Raw genomic sequence first — 21,649 nt, forward strand, 5'->3', positions numbered from 1 at the left:
GATTATACTCATTATAATCTGGATTATACTCATTATAATCTGGATTATACTCATTATAATCTGGATTATACTTATTATAATCTAGATTGTATTATATTATAATTTAGATTATATTAATTGTAATCTGGATTATACTAGCTACTATCTCATTATAATTTAAATTATACTCAGTATAATCTAGATTATACTCATTATAATCTAGATTGTACTCATTATAATTTAGATTATACTAATTTTAATCTGGATTGTACTAGCTACGATTTGAAATTTTTTTTTTTTTTTTTACTACAGATATCACTGAGTATAATCTGGGATGATATCCAGTGTCATCTTGTTCTTTTCGTGTAACTTTCTTGTTGAAAAATTTTTTTAATTGTGGGAAAAAACCTAAAAAAAAAATATATTACAATTACAATCATGATTTTATTCAATTAATCTTACAATTATACAAATAAAATAAAACAAAATAAATTACGTTACAACATTACTAGTTACAGTTTCTCCGATATTATTGGAGGGTAAAACATTAAGTTGCTGAAGCAATCCTTCGCGTTCCCTAAGACTAGCCCAAGCTTTTTCCTGTTCTTTTTTAGTCAAAGGAACTTTACGCTGCTTGGATACAATTAATTTATTATAATACTCAACAACTTCACTATCAATAGCACTGATTTTCCGTTTAAGCGCTTGCCGTTTACTCTCTTCTTGAGCAAGACTCAACAGTCGTTTCAACTGAACAACATTGTGACTAGATAAGGTCAAAAGATCCTGCTGACAGCGTTTTATCTCAGCGAGTATTTCATCATCTTCATTATTCTTCCTGTGCGAATCCGGTTCGAGGATCCCTTGCTCCACGAGTTCTTTGTGCATGCGCATCTCCAGGTTCATTGAATTTTGAATAGTGAGATCTCGCAGCACCGGAGGATCGCCGTCTCTAAATAATTTGCTGTCGCTGTTGGGAGTATAAACATTTTCTTCCATCAAGGCTGACACTAGTCGTTGGGTTAGAGGACCAGCAATGCTAGTCGCTTTTTTGTCAACCTTCGACATTAACGCAGACACATCCGAGCGGTTTTTTTTCTTGTCACGATTTACATTGCTCGTTTCTTCTTCTTGCAGCAGGTCATTGTGCGCCCAGGTGTAGCTGTAGTGTCTTCCTAGAGGGGGAATTTTTTTAAACTCACCAAGATCTGAGTGGGTCGCAATCAGTTCTTCCAGGAGCTTTATGTCGTCTGGCATTATGTCTGCGCAGTAGGAATCAACAGACGCCCAAAATTTATTGGTCGTGTCATTTTTAGGGAGCAATAATTTTGGAACGTCTGTTTTAGATCCTTCAACTCTGACTATTTCATGCGGATTAGGTACAATTTGATTAGCTGAGTTACCTGCTGCCAGTGTCTTAGCTTTCAGCAATTTTGTTGACAACGGCGACTGACCTTTGAAGTACATGTCCTTAATTCGGGATTTTTCATCGCGTAATTTTTTTTCAAAAGACAAACCTTTCCCGCTCTTGGACCGTTTGTCCCGTCTTTCTTCCGCGGACGTCAAGCACGTTATTTCTTCTTGCAACAAGCGGCTCCTCACCACCACTGACGACAACAGAGTCTCCAATTCTAGCTGGAGGGTATCCAAATCCTCCATTCCAACGCTGTCTTCATTTGTACGCTGGAGAATACTTGTGTAACGAGGTAATAATTTACTATTCTCCGAGACTTTTATTACAGACAGCGCAAATGACATTTCAATCCCGTCAGAACTTGTTTCTGCTGCTTGCACTGGTGCTTGCGATTTGTTGTCACGAACCTTGACAGGTGTCTTTTTTAAATTTAATTTACCTTTTCCAGACATGATTAAATTCAAATTTACCATCTAAAAAAATACAGATTTTTTAATTCATTTATTTTGTCCTAATTTTTTAACATTATTTGCTAAACAGATGTATCACTTTATTTTAGGTTAGAATTTATGTGTCATGATTTTTTAATAAACTCTTTTTAAAAAATAAAAAATATATCACTTATTTTAATTGTCATTTTATTATTTAAACTATTTTTTAAGAATTTTGGATTTTTAAATTTATTTATTAACTGTAAAACAACTTTTTAAGGACAACAACAAGAAATCTGCTAGATACTTTTAATGACGATCCGCCATTTTGAAAACATAAATTAAGCGGGAAAATTTTGAAAATTAATTTTGCAGATATTTTGTCATTTTTAAAATTTTTTTAATTAATTATCAAAAAAAAAAAAAATAAATAAAAAAATTGACAACTATAAATTTTAATAAATTAAAATATTAAAGTTAGTTTTCACTTGGCAAATTTTTAATTTTAACAATTAAATTCTAATTCTAAATTAATTAAATAAATTATAGGAAAAAAAATTAGAAAAAAAATTGACATATAGAAATTTTTAAAAATTAAAAATGCAAGTTTAATTTTTTACAAATTTTTTTATTAAAAAAATTAAAAAATTGTAAAGTGACAGCTAGCTTTAATATCATGGGAAAATTTGAAATTAAACTAAAAATTTACCAATAGAGTAAGAAATATTTATTATATTATTTTTATACACAAATTATAAACACCAAGTATACTCTACATATTTAAATAATTATTTAGGGTCGATAAAAATTACTTCAACGATGTTTTTGTGGGTGATGATGTTCTTGTTGATAAGCTAAAGCACGATTATATTGCAAAAAGAAACGTTTTCCGTGTTCGAAGCTTGCAATCATAATGGCACAAGCTGGTGCTACTTTTATTATTCTAGGAGTTAGTCCGGTAAAAAGGCCTTGAATTCCATTTTGCTGGTAAATTCTTTTTACAATATTTGTAAAACTACTGCTATTGTTTTTTCCAGGTTTTTCTGAAAAAAAAAAAAAAAAATATATATATATATATATATATTTATTTTTTACTGAAAGAAAAAGATTTTTTGGAAAAAATTTGTGACAAAAAATCCATTTGCTAAAATTTTAAACAATTTTATTTAGCTAAGGAAATAGGAATTTTTGTTACTCTAATTTTTTTGTTGGAAAAATTTTTATTTAATTTGGAAAAAAAAAAATTTTAGATTAACAATTTGTGAATTTTCATCCAAAATTATTTTTTCTAAAATCAAAAAAAATTTTGGTAATTATTTACAAGTCGGGTCAACTCATTTTGGGCCATAACTAAGTCAAAAATTAATATTTTTTAATTTTTTAAATCTCTTTGATAAAAAAATTATTTTTAAAAAATTGTATTTGTAATTATAATATGTATATCAGGAATGTGAACTAGATAAGCAGAAATAATAATGTAATTTTTTATTATGATCCTATCTAGTCCACATTCCTGATATACATATTATAATTAAGAATTATGGATGATAATGAAAATAATATGTATTTGTAATTTTTAAAAATTTTTAAATGTCCATTTTTTATAAATTTTTTTTTGCCATAATTTATTTGTTACAAAAATTATCAACTATATTTGCTAAGGTAATTTTGATTTAAAAATTTTATCTTTAGAAGTTCTGAAAAATTATAAATGACATTTTTTTTTTTGAGTCTACCTGTTTTTACGGCGCATTTATGATAAAAAATATCAATATAAAAAATGAATTAATTTAAATTAAAGTTTATAATTACCAGTATAAATTCTTTTTTCGCCCATTTCTATTTGCTGATGCGTTTTAACTACGTCAAAGGGTATTGTTAAAAATGCAGCAATCTGTAAAATATAAAATTATTTAAATTTTCTTAGTTATATAAAATTTTAGGTAAATCTTATACTTACTGAACCAGCAAGTGCACCAGACATAAAATTAAAAGTAAATGTATGTTGTGCAGGAGGAAGAAGTTTCTTAATAGCTTCATAGCCACACCAGTAAATAGCACTAAATGGCACATCCCGGAATAAAGTTGAGCTCAAACCCATCCATAATCCTGATATTCCACCGTATTTTACAACTGTTTTTAATCCTTCGCCAATTTCTGTTGACATTTATTCAAGTAATTAAACTTATATATAATTTAGAGAATAAAATAAAATTAAAAATCTAAAATTAAAGAAAATACCTCTGTAACTCAATTTTTGGGACTGCATTTTAGTTCTTATAAGCTCTAAAGGGCTGACCAATGTAGCAGCCCATATTCGCGCGGTAGCTCCCGCGACAATCGGAATCCAAAACGGTTGTGTTTGATGTATACGTTGTCTGTTAGAGTTTCTGTTATAGTAATCCTTGAGATTCAATCGTAGTTGTTCATAAGATACAAAATACACAACAGTAGCAGGTACAGCGAGAATTAGGGTGGGACTGAGACCGCTCCATAGTGAAAAAAATCCTTCTCTTTTAGATATTTTTACAAGTGCGTCCTATCAATTAAAAAAACAAAAAATTAAAACTAATTCAATGGATTTTATTTAATTAAAAAATTTAATAATCAACTTACAACTGTTCCAGTAAATTTTCCATTTTCTCTCATCCAAGTCGGTAGTTTTCCATTACACGGGCAAAGGTGGTCCATTAATCCATTACAATATACGAAACATTTATTTGATAACATTGCTTTTTGTTGAGCTTGTAGTCGAGTTTTAACCACGTCCAAAGGTGTCACTATAATTTAATTAGTTAATATTAAATTCTTATGGCTTGACAATTTTTTTAATTTTTTTTAACAAATAAATTTGCTCCAAAAAATTATTTTTAAAAAATTCCATTTGTAGTTTTTTAAAATTATTAAATATATGCTAAATTAATTCTTATAAATTTGTTCATGAAAATTAATTTAGAATATATTTAATGATTTTAAGAATTTTATAACAAATAAATTATGGCAAAAATAAATTGACATGTAGAAATTAAAAAAAATTAAAAATTCAATTTTTTAAAAATAATTTATTGGAACAAATTTTTTTGTTAAATAAAAATTATATTTAACTTAGCTGTCACTTGACCATTTTTTAATTTTATTTAACAAAAAAATTTGTTCCGAAAAATTATTTTTAAAAAATTACATTTTTAATTTATTAAAATTTCTAAATGTCTTTTTCTTTTTTTTCATTTTTTTAATGCAGTAATTCATTTATTAAAAAAATTATTAAATATCTGCTAAATTAATTTTCATAAATAAAATTAAAAAATTATAAAATGACAGTTAACTTTAATGTCATATTTTGTTCCGAAAAATTATTTAAAAAAAATTGCATTTTTAATTTATTAAAATTTCTACTTGTCAATTTTGTTACTCATTTTTTTTTTATGACATTAAAGTTAGCTTGAAAATTTTTTAATTTTTTTTAATAAATAAATTTGCTCCAAAGAATTATTTTTAAAAAATTGCATTTGTAGTTTTTTAAAATTTCTAAATGTCAATTTTTTTTGCTATAATTTATTTGTTACAAAAATTCTTAAAATTATCAACTATCAGCTGTTAATCTTTAATAAAATTTAATTTAGCAGATATTTAATAATTTTTAGAATTTTTTACAAATTAATTATGGCAAAAAAAATTGACATAGAAATTTTAAAAAACAATAAATGCAATTTTTTAAAAATAATTTGTTATAATTTATTGCATCCTCTTAATTTAATTTAATATGAAAATTAATGACATTAAAGTTAGCTATCACCTGATGTCAATTTTAAAAAAATTTTTTTTTGCCATAATTAATTTGTAAAAAATTATTAAATATCTGCTAAATTAAATTTAATTGAAAATTAACTTAGCAGATACTTGATAATTTTAAGAATTTTTGTAAAAAATAAATAATGGCAAAAAAAAAATTTTATAAAAAAAATTGACATTTAGAAATTTTAAAAAACTACAAATGCAATTTTTTTTAAAATAATTTTTTGGAGTAAATTTATTTGTTAAATAAAATTGAAAATTAATTAGGTGACAGCTAACTTTAATGTCATTAATTTTCATATTAAATTAAATTAAGAGAACGCAATAAAATAAAGTGTATTATAGAGAGTGGTGTGTGCTTATAAGAAAGTAAGAGTGTACCAAAGAAAAATGTTAAAAAAAGATTATTATAAATGTAAAATGGTAACAATTTTGTAAAACACTAAATATGTTAATACAAATAAAATTATATTCTATTCTAATTAATATGAGTGTGAATTTAGCAGACATCTGATAATTTTTTAATAATTTATAAACTATTTATTTGTTACAAAAGAAATAGTATAAAAAAATGCGTATAGAAATTTTCACAAGTTTTTTCTATGCAATTTTTTAGATTTTTTTTACAACCATTAAGTTAAAATTAATCTAAAAATTCTCAAAAATTAGCTGTCAATTGAATTCACTTTCATCTAATTAATATTAAATTTTTGTAACAAAGTATATAAAATAATTACCAAAAACTGAAGTCACAAGTGCACCAGTACATGATGCAATCATTTGCTGGTACGGTTTGATGCGATACTTAGGATCATCAAAATCAATTGTAGCTGTAGTTTCTTCTGACAAACCCATTTTAACAATTTATTTTTCAATATGACATAAAAATTATAAACTGTTTAACGATGGATCAATCCAATATTTTTATTATTTCACCGGCTTGAAGAATCAATGTCACAACTTGAGAAATAAAATACTATTAATTATTGTCAAACACTTTAGTATTGTTATCATAACTGTTTATGATTTTAATTACACAAAAAATAATGTTGGAAAATGATAAAAATGTTTTATACATACCAAAAAATAAAAAAATAACAACGATGGCGGAATTTCATGCAATGTGACCAATATGCTTGAAGATAATGGTGAGAACAGATGATTTTATCATCTAAATGTCTGCATGTGATATTTATCTACAATCTATCTGTAAATTTATTAGAAATTCCGTGTTGATTGAATAATTTTCTTGTGAATTACAAGAAGATAATAAATCAATAAATTGTTGGTTTAATTTTTTTTAAAAAAATACTGAAGTTTTTTTTAGTTGATACTTTATAAATAGATATTTAAATTTTATCTCAGATGGAATGTCTACAAAAAATTTTGCTGTAGCGAAGTGTTCTATTTGGATGTTTAATGTAGAATTTTATTGATAGACGGCAGCACTTTCTTGAGGATGTTTCAAATTTTTCAAATTTTACCCGCGCTTATTTTTCACATAAGAGACACCTGCCGGCATGAAATTTTTTTTTTCGCAATCAGTTTTTCTAATTCGGCTTGCTAAAATACACGGTGTTTGTCGTTTGCACTCCAGTAATTTTATGACAATAATTTTTCGGAGCAAATTTATTTGTTAAAAAAAAAATAAAAAAATTATAACAGTGACAGCTAACTTTAATGCCCTCCAGAACACTCCTTTAATTAAATGAAAATTAATTTGACAGATATTTAATCATTTTTAGAATTTTTGTTGACAAATAAATTATGGCAAAAAAAAAAAATAAGAAAAAAAAATTGACATGTAGAAATTTAAAAAAATAAAAAATGCAATTTTTTTAAAATAGTTTTTTGGAACTAATTTTTTTGCTAAATAAAATTAAAAAATTTGCCCCAAAAAATTATTTTTAAAAAATTGCATTTGTAGTTTTTTAAAATTTATAAATGTCAATTTTTTTATAAATTTTTTTTTGCCATAATTTATTTTTTACAAAAATTCTTAAAATTATCAATTATCAGTTAATGTTTACATTAAGAAACTTCTTCTTCCTTAACAACATAAATTTACTTTTAATTTTATGTCTGGTGCACTTGCTGGTTCAGTAAGTATAAGATTTACCTAAAATTTTATATAACTAAGGAGAAAATTTAAATAATTTTATATTTTACAGATTGCTGCATTTTTATCAATACCCTTTGATGTGGTTAAAACTCATCAGCAAATAATAATCGGCGAAAAAAAATGTATACTGGTAATTATAAACTTTAATTTTTTTTTCTAATTTTTTTTTCCCATAATTTATTTGTTACAAAATTATTAAATATTTTCAAAATTAATTCTTATAAATTTATTCATGAAAATTAATTTATGGCAAAAAAAATTGATATAGAAATTAAAAAAATTGAAAATTCAATTTTTTAAAAGTAATTTATTGGAACAAATTTTTTTGTCAAATAAAATTCAAAAATTTTAAAGTGACAGCTTACTTAATGTCATAATTTGTTCTAAAAAATTATTTTTAGAAAATTGCATTTTTAATTTTTTGAAAATTAATTTAGCAGGTATTTAATAATTTTTTGAACTTTTTTTAACAAATAAATCAAGGCAAAAAAAATTGACTTATAGAAATTTAAAAAAATTAAAAATGCAATTTTTTAAAAATAATTTTTTTAGAATTAGAATTTAATTGTTAAAATTAAAAATTTGTCAAGTGACAACTAACTTTAATATTTTAATTTGTTAAAATTTCTACTTGTCAATTTTTTTACTTACTTTTTTTGATAATTTATTAAAAAAATTAAAAAAATGACAAAATATCTGCTAAATTAATTTTCAAAATTTTCCCGCTCAATTTATGTTTTCAAAATAGCGGATCGTCATTAATGTACACTCCGTACGTCATAGCCATCTTTGGTAGTCATACACGTATACACACATACACATGTGGCACACCAGTGTGTGTGCAAACTGTAAACTGGCCGACGTTGACGTTCATTCACGTCCATTGTGTCTGCACACTCTTTAATAATACTACCAGCGACTATAAAAATCCATAACTAAATTAAAGTGATGTTTGATTAAATCGATTTTCGTGTGTTTATTAGTTGACACTAAACTCGGCCTGACATCAGTATCTCGGGACGTGCCAGCTCATATAAAATAAAATGTTATCGTGCAATATTTTTTTGACGTCAATCGTCTTGGTGACAGTTGTCCACGGGTTCGTCATAGAATCAGGAACTTCAATAAAAAACCCAGTCGAGGATTTTATAAAACCTCACTACCATCATTATGAAGAGATAAAGGAGTTGTTCAACAAACTGGAGGAACAGTATCCTAATTTAGCAAAGGTACATTCTATTGGTAAATCAACCGAGGGTCGGGATTTGTTGGTTCTAGAGATTTCAGAAAATGTCAAGCAACGTGCTATTGGAGAACCTATGGTTAAATATGTTGCCAACATGCATGGTGATGAATCTGTGGGCCGACAGCTCATGGTTTACTTGGCCCAGTATCTTCTGGCTAATTATTATGTTGATGAAAGGATCAGAAAATTAGTAAACAATACTGACATTTTCCTCATGCCATCTCTCAATCCAGATGGTTTTGAAAAGTCTAAGGTATGATTTTTAAAAATATTTTATTTTCATTCTTTGGTATAATATTAATGAAAATTAACTTAGCAGGTAGTTGAGAATTTTAAGAATTTTTCTAACAAATAAATTATGGCAAAAAAAATTTATAAAAAAAAAATTGATATTTAGAAATTTTAAAAAACTACAAATGCAATTTTTTATAAATAATTTTTTGTTCTTATTTAATTATTCAAAAGAAATCAAAAAATTAGAAAAGTCGGCTATTAAACGACTAAATAAAATATTTAGAAAAAAATTCCACATGGAGAAATTTATTTTTAAAAATTACAAGTGAATTTTTAAAAATATTTTTTTTTATAATAATTGATTTGTTATAAAAATTTAAAAAATTGTTAGATGTCTACTAATTTCAAAAACTGGAAATATTTAATAGATTTACAAACTGTTTGATACTTCAAGATTGAGAAAAAATTTGCACGCTTTATTTTTGAAACTCTCAAGAGAATAGTAATTAATAATATCACTCAGTAATTTTTGCCATACAATAAAAGAGTGTTCAAAAGTAGCAGTGGCGAAATTAGTCATTTTGAAAGAGATGTAATTTATTCCTAAAAATATTAAAACTTTTATCGATTATGATTAAAAAATTAATTATAATTTTGATTTGTAAAAATTTAATTATTTTATGTAAAAATACGCCAGACAAAAATTTTTTTTTATTCTTTTAGTAATATAGATTATAAAAACTTGTAATAATCAATATCATTTTTTCCAACAGGAGGGGCTTTGTGATTCATTGAACGATTACACAGGACGTGAAAATGCAAAGCATATCGATTTGAACCGTGACTTTCCAGATCAATTTGAGCGTATTCCAGATTTTGCTGTTCACAGACAAAGTGAAACCGTTGCAATGATGATGTGGATTGCTAATCAGCCTTTTGTTTTGTCTGGTAATTTCCACGGAGGTGCTGTAGTAGCTAGCTACCCCTACGACTCAGGGTAATAATTTTTTCACCTTGAAATTAAGCCTTGAAATAAATTCTGACATCAATCTGCTAGATGATGTCATAATAACTTATTTAAATATACTTCCAGCACATCTCGGTCATGTTGCATTGAAAGTAAGTCACCGGATGACAATCTTTTCAAGTATTTAGCGCACATCTATGCTGATAATCATCCCATAATGCATAACGGTAACGCTTGTTTACCTGAGTACTTTCCTGGAGGAGTAACCAATGGAGCTAAATGGTAACAATGCCATCTGAAATTGATTAAAAATTATTTTATTGCTTTTAATTTAAAACCAGTTAAATAAATTATTATTTTTTTTTTTTAATAGGTATGAAGTTGTCGGTGGCATGCAAGATTTTAATTACGCTCGATCAAATGCATTTGAGATAACATTCGAATTAAGCTGCTGTAAATTTCCACCAGCTTCCTCGATGCCCGAGCACTGGCATTTGAACAAAGAATCACTTATTAAATATTTGGAACAAGCTCATATTGGAATTAAAGGTAAATTATCAATTTTATTTATTTTAATTTTATTTTATCTAATTTATTCATTTTTTATTTAGGTCTAGTACTTGATCCGAATGGCTACCCGATTGAAAATGCACGAATCCATGTTATAGGCAATAGTCATAATATTACCACTACGAACCGTGGTGAATATTGGAGATTATTACTCCCAGGTGATTACCAAGTTTATGCTAGTGCTTGGGGGTAAGTTGGATAGATTATTAAATTACATTTTGCAATTTAATATTTTTTTTCGATGAATTTACATTTGAAAAAAAATTTTTTTTTAAACAGCATTAAGGTAAAAGTACTTAAATTTTTTTATCATGTTTCAAATCAATGTTGTCAACTTTTTTTTTTATAGGACACCTTAATCATAGTTTTTACTTATCAAATTTAATAATTATTATATCAACTTAAAACCAACAAGTCGGATGTATTATTGACAGCGCAAAAAATTCAAAGAGCCGATTATTGACATACCATTGACCCTATTATTGACAGGTCTTTTATTACAGTTGAATTTATATTAACAATAATTTTTTTTTACTAACTAATGCAAAACTATTAATAATTTTTATTATTTTAAATTCGTTTAAGACCTGGCTTTTCTGGATTTTTTACTAGATTTTTTTTTAGTAATTTTTTCTAGTCTCAAATACGTCGATTCTTATAAAATCTAAAATTTTAACTCGATAAAGTATAAATAAATAATTATATAGTTATTTAGACTATAAATAATCCAAAATAATTTTAAGCAATGCAATTACATAAAAACGTATTTCTTAAAGTAAAAAAATTAATTTTGTTGGCACAAGTAAAATTTCTTGTCAAAAAAAATTTTTTTTTCGCTTAAAAAAATAATTCGGAAGAAAAATATTTTCTTGGTTCGTGAATTTTTTCTTCTGTGTAATGATATTGTTTAGAAATTACAATTAGCAGTTTTGGCCTACTGGAAAAATTGAAATTTTTTTTGCCATAAATAATTTATTCCTTGAAATTAAATTTTACTATTTTTTAATTTTTAAAATATTTAATATCAAAAATTGTAATTATCAAAAGATTAAATTAATGAAATAATTTAATTAAATAGTGTGTCAAAAATGTGGGCCCTGTCAATGATAGGTGCTTTTACCTTAATTAAATTAATTTAATAAAATTATTCAATTTTTTTTATTATTACATTAATTAAAAATTTTTAAAGTTAGTTTTTATGATTAAATTTTAATAAAATTACTAATTATTAAATTTATTTTTTCAATTTTAAATTTTATATCGCATTTAATAAAATTTTTTTTATTGATAAAAAATAGCAATAAATAAGATAATTTTTTGTTTTTTAAATAAAAATTCTAAACAAACTTAAAAAATTTTAAAAGCTCTCAAAGCTAAGCTTAAAAAAATATTATTGCAAAATAAATCTTCTGTATAATAATTTATTATTTAATTAATTAATTACATAAAAATTTTTAATTTAGATTTACACCTAGTGAGCCAGTCCATGTAACAGTAGAAAAAAACGAACCGAAAATTGTGAACTTTACATTAAATCCAGCGACTCCTGATGAACAAGGTAAAAATATGGATTACCCTCAAGTGTTCCCTATTGCGCGAGAATTTTCACCAATCGAAAGAATAATCAATGGCTACATGAATTATCAGGAATACGATTACTAACTCTCACTAATTCTTTTTAGTTATTTCTAACTGGCAATTTTATTTTTATTTAATTACTTTTATTTTTATGATTTTATTTTTATTTTTTACAGCTCTCAAATACTAGTGATGAATATGGAAATCATTCGAGCGTTATTTATTAAGAATTAGTTTTCAATTTACTTGCTTTATTTAAAATCGAACAAATTTTAAAGACTTATACTCCAGCAACTTATTCAATTAAAATATTAATGATCTAAACAAGGTATGGAGAAAATCCCCTAGTATACAGAAGCTTAATTGGATTGCGGAATTTTTATTTTTTAATTATAATTTATTTTGCACTCATAAATTTTCCAGATAATATCAAAATTAGTTTAATTGAAAAAAAAAATAAATCTACATATCTTCCTGACGGTAAAAATCTGATTTTAAAAAAGTATTATGATTTTAAAAAGATTTAAAAAAAATTTTTTTTTTTATTTTATTTAAAATTTTTCTTTTAACTATTTTTTTTTTTTTTTTTTTTTTTTTATTTATTAATAATTAAGTTTCAACAACTGCTAATAATATTGTTAATAAATGATAAATTTATGTAACCACAGTGAAATTCATAATTATTTTTAAATTACAAAGTTTATCAATTGCAGCGCAATATAAAAATGATTATAAATAAAAATCAGCAATTGAGAAATTGTATAAAAAAAAAAAAAAAAAAAAAAATTAAATGTTAAATGTTACAACTTATCATACATGTTTTTCATGTCTCTTATAATATAAATGAAATGTGTAGTGTATGATGATGTATAAATAATCGGTGTCAAGTAAACGAACAAAAAAAAAAAAAAAAAAAAAAAAAAAAAATAATAAAATATTTTATTTGCTCTTATTGGTAAATGATTTTATTCATTTCAGAATTAAATCACTTGGCCTATCCTCAATTCCTGTAAATGATTATTATTTATTATTTATTATTTATTTTAATTTCAATTTTCTCCATGCCTTGTTTTGTTATTTTTTTATCCGTTATCAATTATTATTTTATGATTTTTTTATTTTTATTTTTATTTTATTTATCCTTAGCTCAAGCGTCGGAAAAAGTCGAAGAAATTGTGCGTCCTCGAGATACGTACGGTTTTTATCATCCAGTCCCATTCGTCCATCATAATTATACATCAATGGAATATTTTCTGAAGGAATTAAATGGTTCGTATCCAAAATTAGTTCGTCTTTACAGTATTGGCAAATCTGTCCAAAGACGGGAGCTGTATGTGATGGAGATAACGAAAAATCCGGGAAAACACGACTCCAATAAGCCAGAAGTTAAGTACATTGCAAACATGCACGGAAATGAAGTTGTTGGTCGAGAAATTTTGTTATTATTGCTCGAGTATCTTTGCGAAAACTACGGCAGTGATGAAAGAGTCACCAGAATTCTTGATACAACCAGATTACATATTATGCCGAGTATGAACCCCGACGGATACGCTGTCTCGAAGGTTGGAGATGTTGATGGGATTGTTGGAAGAGCAAATGCCCATAAAGTTGATTTAAATAGAAATTTTCCTGACCAATATGTAACTGATGAGGTATTTATATTTATTTAATTAAAATTCAATGAGGTAAAGTACTCAGTAGTTGAACAAGTTTCAAAGTAAAATGCATTTGACCCTACTTTTAATTACAGAGATGAAATTATTAGTTTAAATTAGTGCTTTTTATCAAATTATAAACAATTTTAAATTGATTGAAGTGCAAAATAATGCAGATAATTAAATATTTATATTTTGACAAAGTTTAAAAAAATGTGTCTGTAATTTTTTTTTTCTTTTGGGAGCTCTTGTTATATAAATAACTAGCTGTTACCCACCAGCTTCGCTGGGCATTTTATAGAATTGCATTTTTAGATCTAAACTTTAAATTTAATTAGAGTATTGTTTTAACTTTCACAAATTCCAAATTTCATCGAATTAGCATATACCTTTTATCCATGTAAATATTTCAGCTAATATTCATTGTAACTTTCAATGTGCAATCATTATAATGTTTGTGTGGCTTTTTTTCAAAAATTAATAATAATTGACACGAAGAAAAAAATTTGAAATAAGAATTTGGAGTCTGTAGGAGCTATAGCTTGGAAATTAAAAATTTTTAATGTTAACACCCACCTTCGCAAACCCCTGTGAGATGAGCTATCGTAAAATTTGCCCATAGACTTTTTCTACATCTCTTACAGAAGATTCCTACCAAATTTGGAGTCGATAGGAGCAATAGTTTAAAAACGGGAATTTTTCATTGTTAACGCCCCCGCAACCCCCCTTGTGGGTGGAATTTTGTAAAATCCGTTTTTAACTGACCTCTACTCGGCGAAAGGAATATTCCTGCCAAATTTCAAGTCTCTAGATCTCATAGTTCCAGAGATATCGTGATGAGATACTATATCAATAGAAAGTTTTCTATATATATATATATATATATATATATATATATATATATATATATATATATATATATATATATATATATATATATATATATAGATGAACAAGACTGCGTAGTAAAAGTTTATAAAAGTTTTTTCATTTGTTTATTATAATTTTTCAAAGTTATGAAAAATAGAAATATCCGGGTAATGTTATTAGAAAATTATTTTACTGAAATTTTCTCCTTTTTTAGGATCTTTTTTTACTGTATCATTGAATAATTATAACATGCGCGTAAATATACGGATTTTGTATTACAACAATTCGAAAAGTCTGTTCAAGTACTTGTCCCATTTTTTTAAGTGTTCAAGTACTGGGTACTTTACCTTGTTTTTTATTTAATTTTTATTTAATTAAACTACCCTCTATTTTTATTTTGTAGTTAAATAGAACCCCCGAGCCAGAAACTAAAGCTGTGATGGATTGGATAACGAGTCTTCCATTTGTTCTATCCGCAAACATTCACGGTGGCGCACTTGTTGCCAATTACCCTTGGGATGACGGACCAAATCAAAACTCACGAGAAGCTAACTTAAGCCCCGACGATGCAGTATTCAAAGCGTTGGCTCTAGCTTATTCGAACGCACATCCGCGGATGCATCTTGGACAGCCGTGTCCTCCTCCGCCGGGTAGGAAATGGATGTCCACTGTGCTTGATGAACGATTTCCTGATGGAATCACCAATGGAGCTGCTTGGTATTCGGTGACCGGTGGAATGCAAGATTATAATTACCTGCATAGCAATGCTTTTGAAATTACGCTTGAAGTTGGCTGTACAAAGTTTCCTGTTGAAGAAGATCTGCCAAAATTCTGGCTGGAAAACCGAGAACCTCTTCTAGCTTTTGTTGAAATGGTATGTATATTAACAAGCGTGATAAAAAGTAAAAGGACGCATAATTTTTTTTTATCGTCAATCTACTGGTAGACATATTTGACGCTTAAAAATCAAACATTGATTCCTTAAAGCTAGAAGGGAGTACGTCATTAATTTTGCCTCCTTTGAACAAGATGGCACTGAATATCATCTCAGATTATATTAAGTCAAAAAAAATTTCCAGAGAGTAGCTAGTATAATCCAAATTATAATGAGTATAATCCAGATTATAATGAGTATAATCCAGATATCACCCAGTATAATTCGGATTATACTACCTACTATCTGAAATTTTTTTTTCACCACAGATATCTCTGAGTATAATCTGGGATGATATCCAGTGTCATCTTGTTTTTTTCGTGTAGTTTTGACACGGAATTTCTAAATGAACGTTTTAATTTCATCAATAATAATAATAATAATTTATTTATTTTCATTTTAGGCTCGCAAAGGTATTCACGGATTTGTCCGTTCTTCAATCGGTAATCCGATTGCTCATGCCAAAATATCTGTCGAAGGAATAAAACACGACATTTACACAGCAAAAGACGGAGACTACTGGAGATTATTAGTCCCAGGAACATATACAGTGACCGCAAGTGCCCCAGGCTACGAATCCTCGACCTTGGTAGTAAAGGTCCCATCAAACCGTAAATCCCGCCAGCAAGAAGTCGTCGTAGACTTTACTCTCATGCGGGATGACAACGACCACTGGTCTTCGGCGTACGATTTCCGTCAGCTCGTTAACTTACAGCCTGTTTACTTAAACAATTCTAAACTAAATGAAGTATTAAGTGAGTTTGAAAATAAACACCCAAGCTTTGCTGAATTCAAGGCTGGCGATTCGCTCGACAGTATGGCGATACATTCTCTGAAAATTTCACGCAATCTAGGCGGACCTGAAGAGAACAAAATCCACATAGCGTTAGTCGGAGGGTTGTTTGCATCCCAGCCGGTGGGTCGTGAAATTTACCGTCGTCTAGCTCACCATTTGATTAGCGGAGCAGTCATTGGAGATCCTCCGATTCTAAAGCTTCTTGACAACGCTGTAATTCATGTAATTCCCGCTGTGGATCCTGGATTTGAGAGAGTCCAGGACAGCTGCAATCCGATAGTCAACGATGAAGTTGGTCAGAAATTACTGGAGAATAATAACAACGATTTAGTAACAAGCGCATTGAAAAGAATGCTGAAGAATGAAAATTACGATGTTATTGTCAATATTTTCGGCGGAGAATTCGGAATTAGTTACACTGAAGATTTAAATGTCTACAAACGCTTGGCTGGTAAATACGAGAGTGCAATTCACAAAGATAAATGTGACGTTGATAGAATTGACTCAAATGCCGTCGGTGATTTTATACAAAAACAATTTAACATCCCTGTAATTTCTCTGTCATTATCCTGCTGCAAGTATCCAGCGGCTGAAAAACTTCCCGGAATTTGGCGCGATAATTTACTGCCAATTAAAGAGTTGCTTTTTGATTTGACGACTGGTGTCAGAGTTGAAGTAACTGATGTAAATTCTAATCCGCTTCGGGAAGCTAAAATTGTAATTGGCAATGAAGTTTACGGCGTGACTAAAAATATGGCGTACTTTATCAAAACATTGCTGCCGAATTCTTATTCACTGACAGTAACTTGCGCAAATTATGAAAGCAAAGTGGTTAATGTCGAAGTTAAGGATCACGAAATAGCGGATGTAAAAGTGCAATTAGATGTAAAGTCTACTGCTGGAGAAGTAGAAGCTGTTGATGTTAATAAAACTGGTAAGTCTGTTAATTGGATCCTGGATGACCTGAACGGAAGATTTTACAACGTCACTCGGCTGCATGTTGTTGGAAACACTGTCAGAGGAACTACGATCATGGGACTGGAGATTGGGATCCAAGATGCTACGACTAAGCTGACCGGAAAGCCGAGGATTATTTTCTCAGCTGGTGTTGGGAACGGCGCTCCGGTGACTCCAGAAATTTTGACAAATTTCGCGACTTATTTATTGTCGAATTATCAAAAACGCGAGACGATTTCTGAGATATTAAAGCGTTTTACGATTTACATTGTTCCGGATTTGTACCCAGACAATCAAAGCAATGTCACGTGTTCAACGAAGTCATCTAGGATAAAATTTCCAACCGAGGGAAAGCTTGGACCCGATGCGCAAATGATTGCAGACTGGTTCAAAAAAGTAGACGCTGTCGTTGCGGTTAATTTGAACGCCGGGTCACTGCACGTAGAGATTCCCTTCGGCAGCAAGTACGGGGCAGAAGGAAATTACAAGACGAATGATGAAGAAACGTTTTTGTACCTCGCTAATTCGTACATTCAACACCTGCCTGCTCTGTCGTTGCTGGATCAAAAGTGCAACGATGAGATTCAAACAGAAACTAAAGGCGTCGCGCATGGCGCCACTGCTTTGGCTGGTGGGCGCCCGGATTTGTTGATGGACTATGTTTATTTGAAAACCAGCACGCTGATGCTGGATGTTTATGTCACTTGCTGCAATAACGACCACTCGACTAACACCTGGGTCGATCATAAGAACAGTCTAGTGGGAATTATTCGCGCTGTTGAGAAAGGACTCACTGGGTTCGTTGTGTCCGAGACTGGAGAACCTATTGAGAACGCTGTTATCACTTATGATTACTCTGCTCATAAAGTTCTCTCTGGGAAAACCGGAGCTTGGTGGGTGCTATTGCCAGCGGGGAGTCATAATATTACTGTTCAAGCATCGGGGTTTATTTCGGATACTAAAGTCATTTCTACACCCGAATTGAATAAATTTACACGGCTTATGTTCAAGTTGGCGAACAATAATCAAGTTTTAGGATTACCGAGGATTGTTTTTATCACTATTTCGAGTAAGTATGATTATCAGGTAGATTTATTTACACTGATAGAAAATTTATGTTGACTCAAGAGATATTTTCTTGATCTAAGAATTTATTTTGGAAGACAAATGATTATTTTGCTTTAAGAATTTCTTCTCTTGATTTAGATTTTCTTGGCTTAAGAGCTATATTATCTTCAATCGATACATTTAGTTTTTCAACCAAAATAACATTATCGTTTAAAAAATTTAAAATAATTCAAAGTATATTTCAAAAATTAAATAGTCTTTAATTGTTATACCGAAAAAAAATTATTTCTTGGAAATAAGTAAATTAATGACTCAAAAAAAAGCCATTCTTAACACAAGTCGGTTGTGTCAACCGAATCAATGTTATCGCCTATCTTGAACCAAGAGACAAAAATTCTTGAAAGAAATATATCTATATCTAGTTTCAAGAGTTCAAATTTTGAAGAAAAAATAATAGAAGTAGATTGATTATCATTTTTAGAATATCTTAAAAAGCACCCCACGCTTTTTTTAAAATAAAATACATTTTTTTTTTATTTACACTATTATTAATTACATTTATTGAAATTTTTAACACTATTCTTAATTTAAATTTATTAAAACTTATTTTCTATTTTTTTAGTTCGGTTTTCTATAAAAAGCGTGTTTTTTAGTGTTTTTAAACTATTATTTATTTTCTACTTTTTAATTTGGTTTATTTATAATAGCTTGTTTTTTTAATTTTAAACTATTATTTGGCAACTAACTTACCAGCATGCACTTTGTTAAAATGAAACTTATGTTTTTTTTTTTTTTTTCTTTTAGCTGTCATTTGTATTGGATTACTGATAATTACAATCACTTGTTATATGTACTGTCAATCAGTTAAAGAAACTCAAAAAAATGATCGACGTGCTTATGCATTTAGTTTACTTAGAGATGGCACGAGCTTTTTTGATGATGATGAAAAAGAAGTTGAGTTATTCAATAGGTCTAAAGGTAATTATTTTTATTATTTATTTATTTATTAGAAAGTAATTTTAAATAAAGTAGAAAATCCAAAGTGCACGCCTGATAATCTTATTTTCCGCAATAATAAGGAAGGGAAAGTAAGAAATGTCTCAAATCACATTTCTCACTTTCCCATCCTAGGACTGAATACTATTTTTTTTTGCCCTCCAGGCCTAAAGTTGCCACTTTTTGCCCGAAGGGCAAAAAAAATTATTTGTTAAAAAAAAAAATATACTTGAATCAACTAAATAATTTTGAAGAATTTCATCTTGTTGGTTTGAATAGAAAAAAATTCTTAAACTAAGAAATTTTTATTAGTTTAAATAAATTTTACTTGATTAAAGAATTTTTCGTCTTGATCCAAGACAATGAAACTCTTCAAAATTATTTTCTTGGTTTAAGAATTTTTCTCTTGATTCAAATGAATTTTTTTTTCTGTGCATGTATAGAAAAAAAAAAAAAAATAAATAAACAAATTACATTTATCGCGAAATTAGAATCTATTTAGAACTAATTTCCCACAAACTTGAGATCAAGATCTTTCCAATGATACTAAATTTTATTTAAAAAAAAAATTGGTTACCTGTAAAGTCGGTTTACGGACGATAGTTTTACATGATAACGTCATAAATAAACATTAATCAAAAATTGTATACTTTTGTAATTGAATTGCATTATTATCACTGAATGATCATTGTTTTTTATTTGAAAATTGGAAAATTTTAAATATTTATTTTTTATATTTTAAATATAAAATTTAATATTTATATTTTAAATATTATTTTAACAAAGAAAAAATACTTTAATGTTACTAATACATTGATAATTAAAAATTGATATAATAATTTGATAATTGATAATATTAATAATTATTATTAATTGTTTTATTATTTCATCAATTTATCGTTTATAGTTATTATTGATTTATTTATATGTAATTAATATTAATTATTAAAATTACTAATATCAATAATTATAATTTGATATAAATATTTTTAAAACAATTAATTTACATTTAAAAATTAAAAGTTGAATTAATACTGAAAAAATTAAATTTTTTTTATCGAGTATGATCAACTATAATTTTCTTATTTAAAAATTATTTTATTGTTTCAGATGAAGTGCAGCAACAAAAAATATTAAATAGGCCTTACTACGATGATGAAAATGAGTTAGATTCAGATTCAGACGAAGGTAGCGATTTAGAATTTATAAAGCCTGAAGGTGATTGGGAAGATAGAGAACCTATTATGCCTCGACATTAATATTTATTCTAACAAAATTCTTCCAATCTTTATCCGTCTTTCAATCACTATCAACTATATCGGTTTTATATTTTAAATAATATTTATAAACTTTTTACTATACGTAAGAAATAATTTTTTAACAAATTTATTTATAATATTTTCCCAGTAATTGTACTGAATCAATCTTGTTACAGTGATATTTATTCATTTATAAAATATATTGCTTTCATGAAACGTGATAAATTAAATATTTTAAGTAGATTAAAATATGTAAATATTTTCTCAATTTTAGATAGATTTTTTATATACTGTTGATTATTAAATCATGTTAACTTTATTAAAATTAATTACAGTAATGATCATATAGATATAATGTACTTATTTATGTACTTTAAATACATTTTTTAAAGATTTTTATACGTAATTATACTTTGGTAAATAATTATTAAATTATACAGTAAAAAAGTACAATAATTATATTTATTTTTACAATAAATAGTGTAATATATCAGTCAAAATGTGTAATTAATTTTTATTGAAAAAAATTATCAAAAAAAAAAAAAAAATTGAAATATCGATGAAAAATAAAAATTGTTTTTGTATTTAAAAAAAATCATGTTTGATATTGTTATTTTTTAAGATATCTTTTTATATTTAATGTATTATTGATAAATATAATTGGATTTATTTATACTGTGCTATACCGGGTGTCCTGTAAATCGCGGACAATTTTACAGAGTTAGAAAAAAAAAATTCTGAATCGAAAAATTGTCTACGATTTTTCGATCTGAGGCAA

At 27.1% G+C, this 21,649-nt stretch overlaps 3 protein-coding genes across 5 annotated transcripts; 1 reads left to right on the top strand and 2 right to left on the bottom strand.

Annotated features, from left to right (window-relative positions):
- Window positions 1–403: 403 nt before the first annotated feature.
- On the bottom strand, window positions 404–2,141 carry Ada3 (transcriptional adaptor 3). Its single transcript, XM_074250530.1, has one exon. The coding sequence runs from the start codon at window positions 1,864–1,866 to the stop codon at window positions 472–474; it is 1,395 nt and encodes a 464-aa protein (XP_074106631.1). The 5' UTR covers window positions 1,867–2,141; the 3' UTR covers window positions 404–471.
- A 387-nt stretch (window positions 2,142–2,528) lies between these two features.
- LOC141532176 (solute carrier family 25 protein Shawn) lies at window positions 2,529–6,917 on the bottom strand. 3 transcript variants are annotated; one of them, XM_074250398.1, is made up of 7 exons: window positions 6,700–6,917; window positions 6,357–6,579; window positions 4,441–4,604; window positions 4,066–4,363; window positions 3,785–3,981; window positions 3,637–3,718; window positions 2,529–2,867 (listed from the first exon to the last, which is right to left on the bottom strand). In XM_074250398.1, exons 2-7 carry the CDS (start codon window positions 6,472–6,474, stop codon window positions 2,638–2,640), a joined length of 1,089 nt encoding a protein of 362 aa, XP_074106499.1. In that variant the 5' UTR covers window positions 6,475–6,579; window positions 6,700–6,917; the 3' UTR covers window positions 2,529–2,637. The 3 variants fall into 3 exon arrangements, with proteins under 3 accessions (XP_074106499.1, XP_074106501.1, XP_074106500.1); XM_074250400.1 differs by having other exon boundaries at window positions 6,357–6,595; XM_074250399.1 differs by lacking the exon at window positions 6,700–6,917 and having other exon boundaries at window positions 6,357–6,660.
- A 1,658-nt stretch (window positions 6,918–8,575) lies between these two features.
- On the top strand, window positions 8,576–21,211 carry Svr (Carboxypeptidase D svr). Its single transcript, XM_074250467.1, has 11 exons — window positions 8,576–9,240; window positions 9,995–10,218; window positions 10,315–10,470; window positions 10,562–10,737; window positions 10,800–10,947; window positions 12,222–12,316; window positions 13,483–13,988; window positions 15,265–15,735; window positions 16,199–18,617; window positions 19,421–19,594; window positions 20,723–21,211. The coding sequence occupies exons 1-11, from the start codon at window positions 8,785–8,787 to the stop codon at window positions 20,869–20,871; spliced, it is 4,974 nt and encodes a 1,657-aa protein (XP_074106568.1). The 5' UTR covers window positions 8,576–8,784; the 3' UTR covers window positions 20,872–21,211.
- Window positions 21,212–21,649: the final 438 nt, after the last annotated feature.

Source organism: Cotesia typhae, unplaced genomic scaffold, assembly GCF_013202065.1.
Source record: "Cotesia typhae breed Kobodo isofemale line unplaced genomic scaffold, CoteBio_Ctyphae contig_59, whole genome shotgun sequence".
Classification (NCBI taxonomy): domain Eukaryota; kingdom Metazoa; phylum Arthropoda; class Insecta; order Hymenoptera; family Braconidae; genus Cotesia; species Cotesia typhae.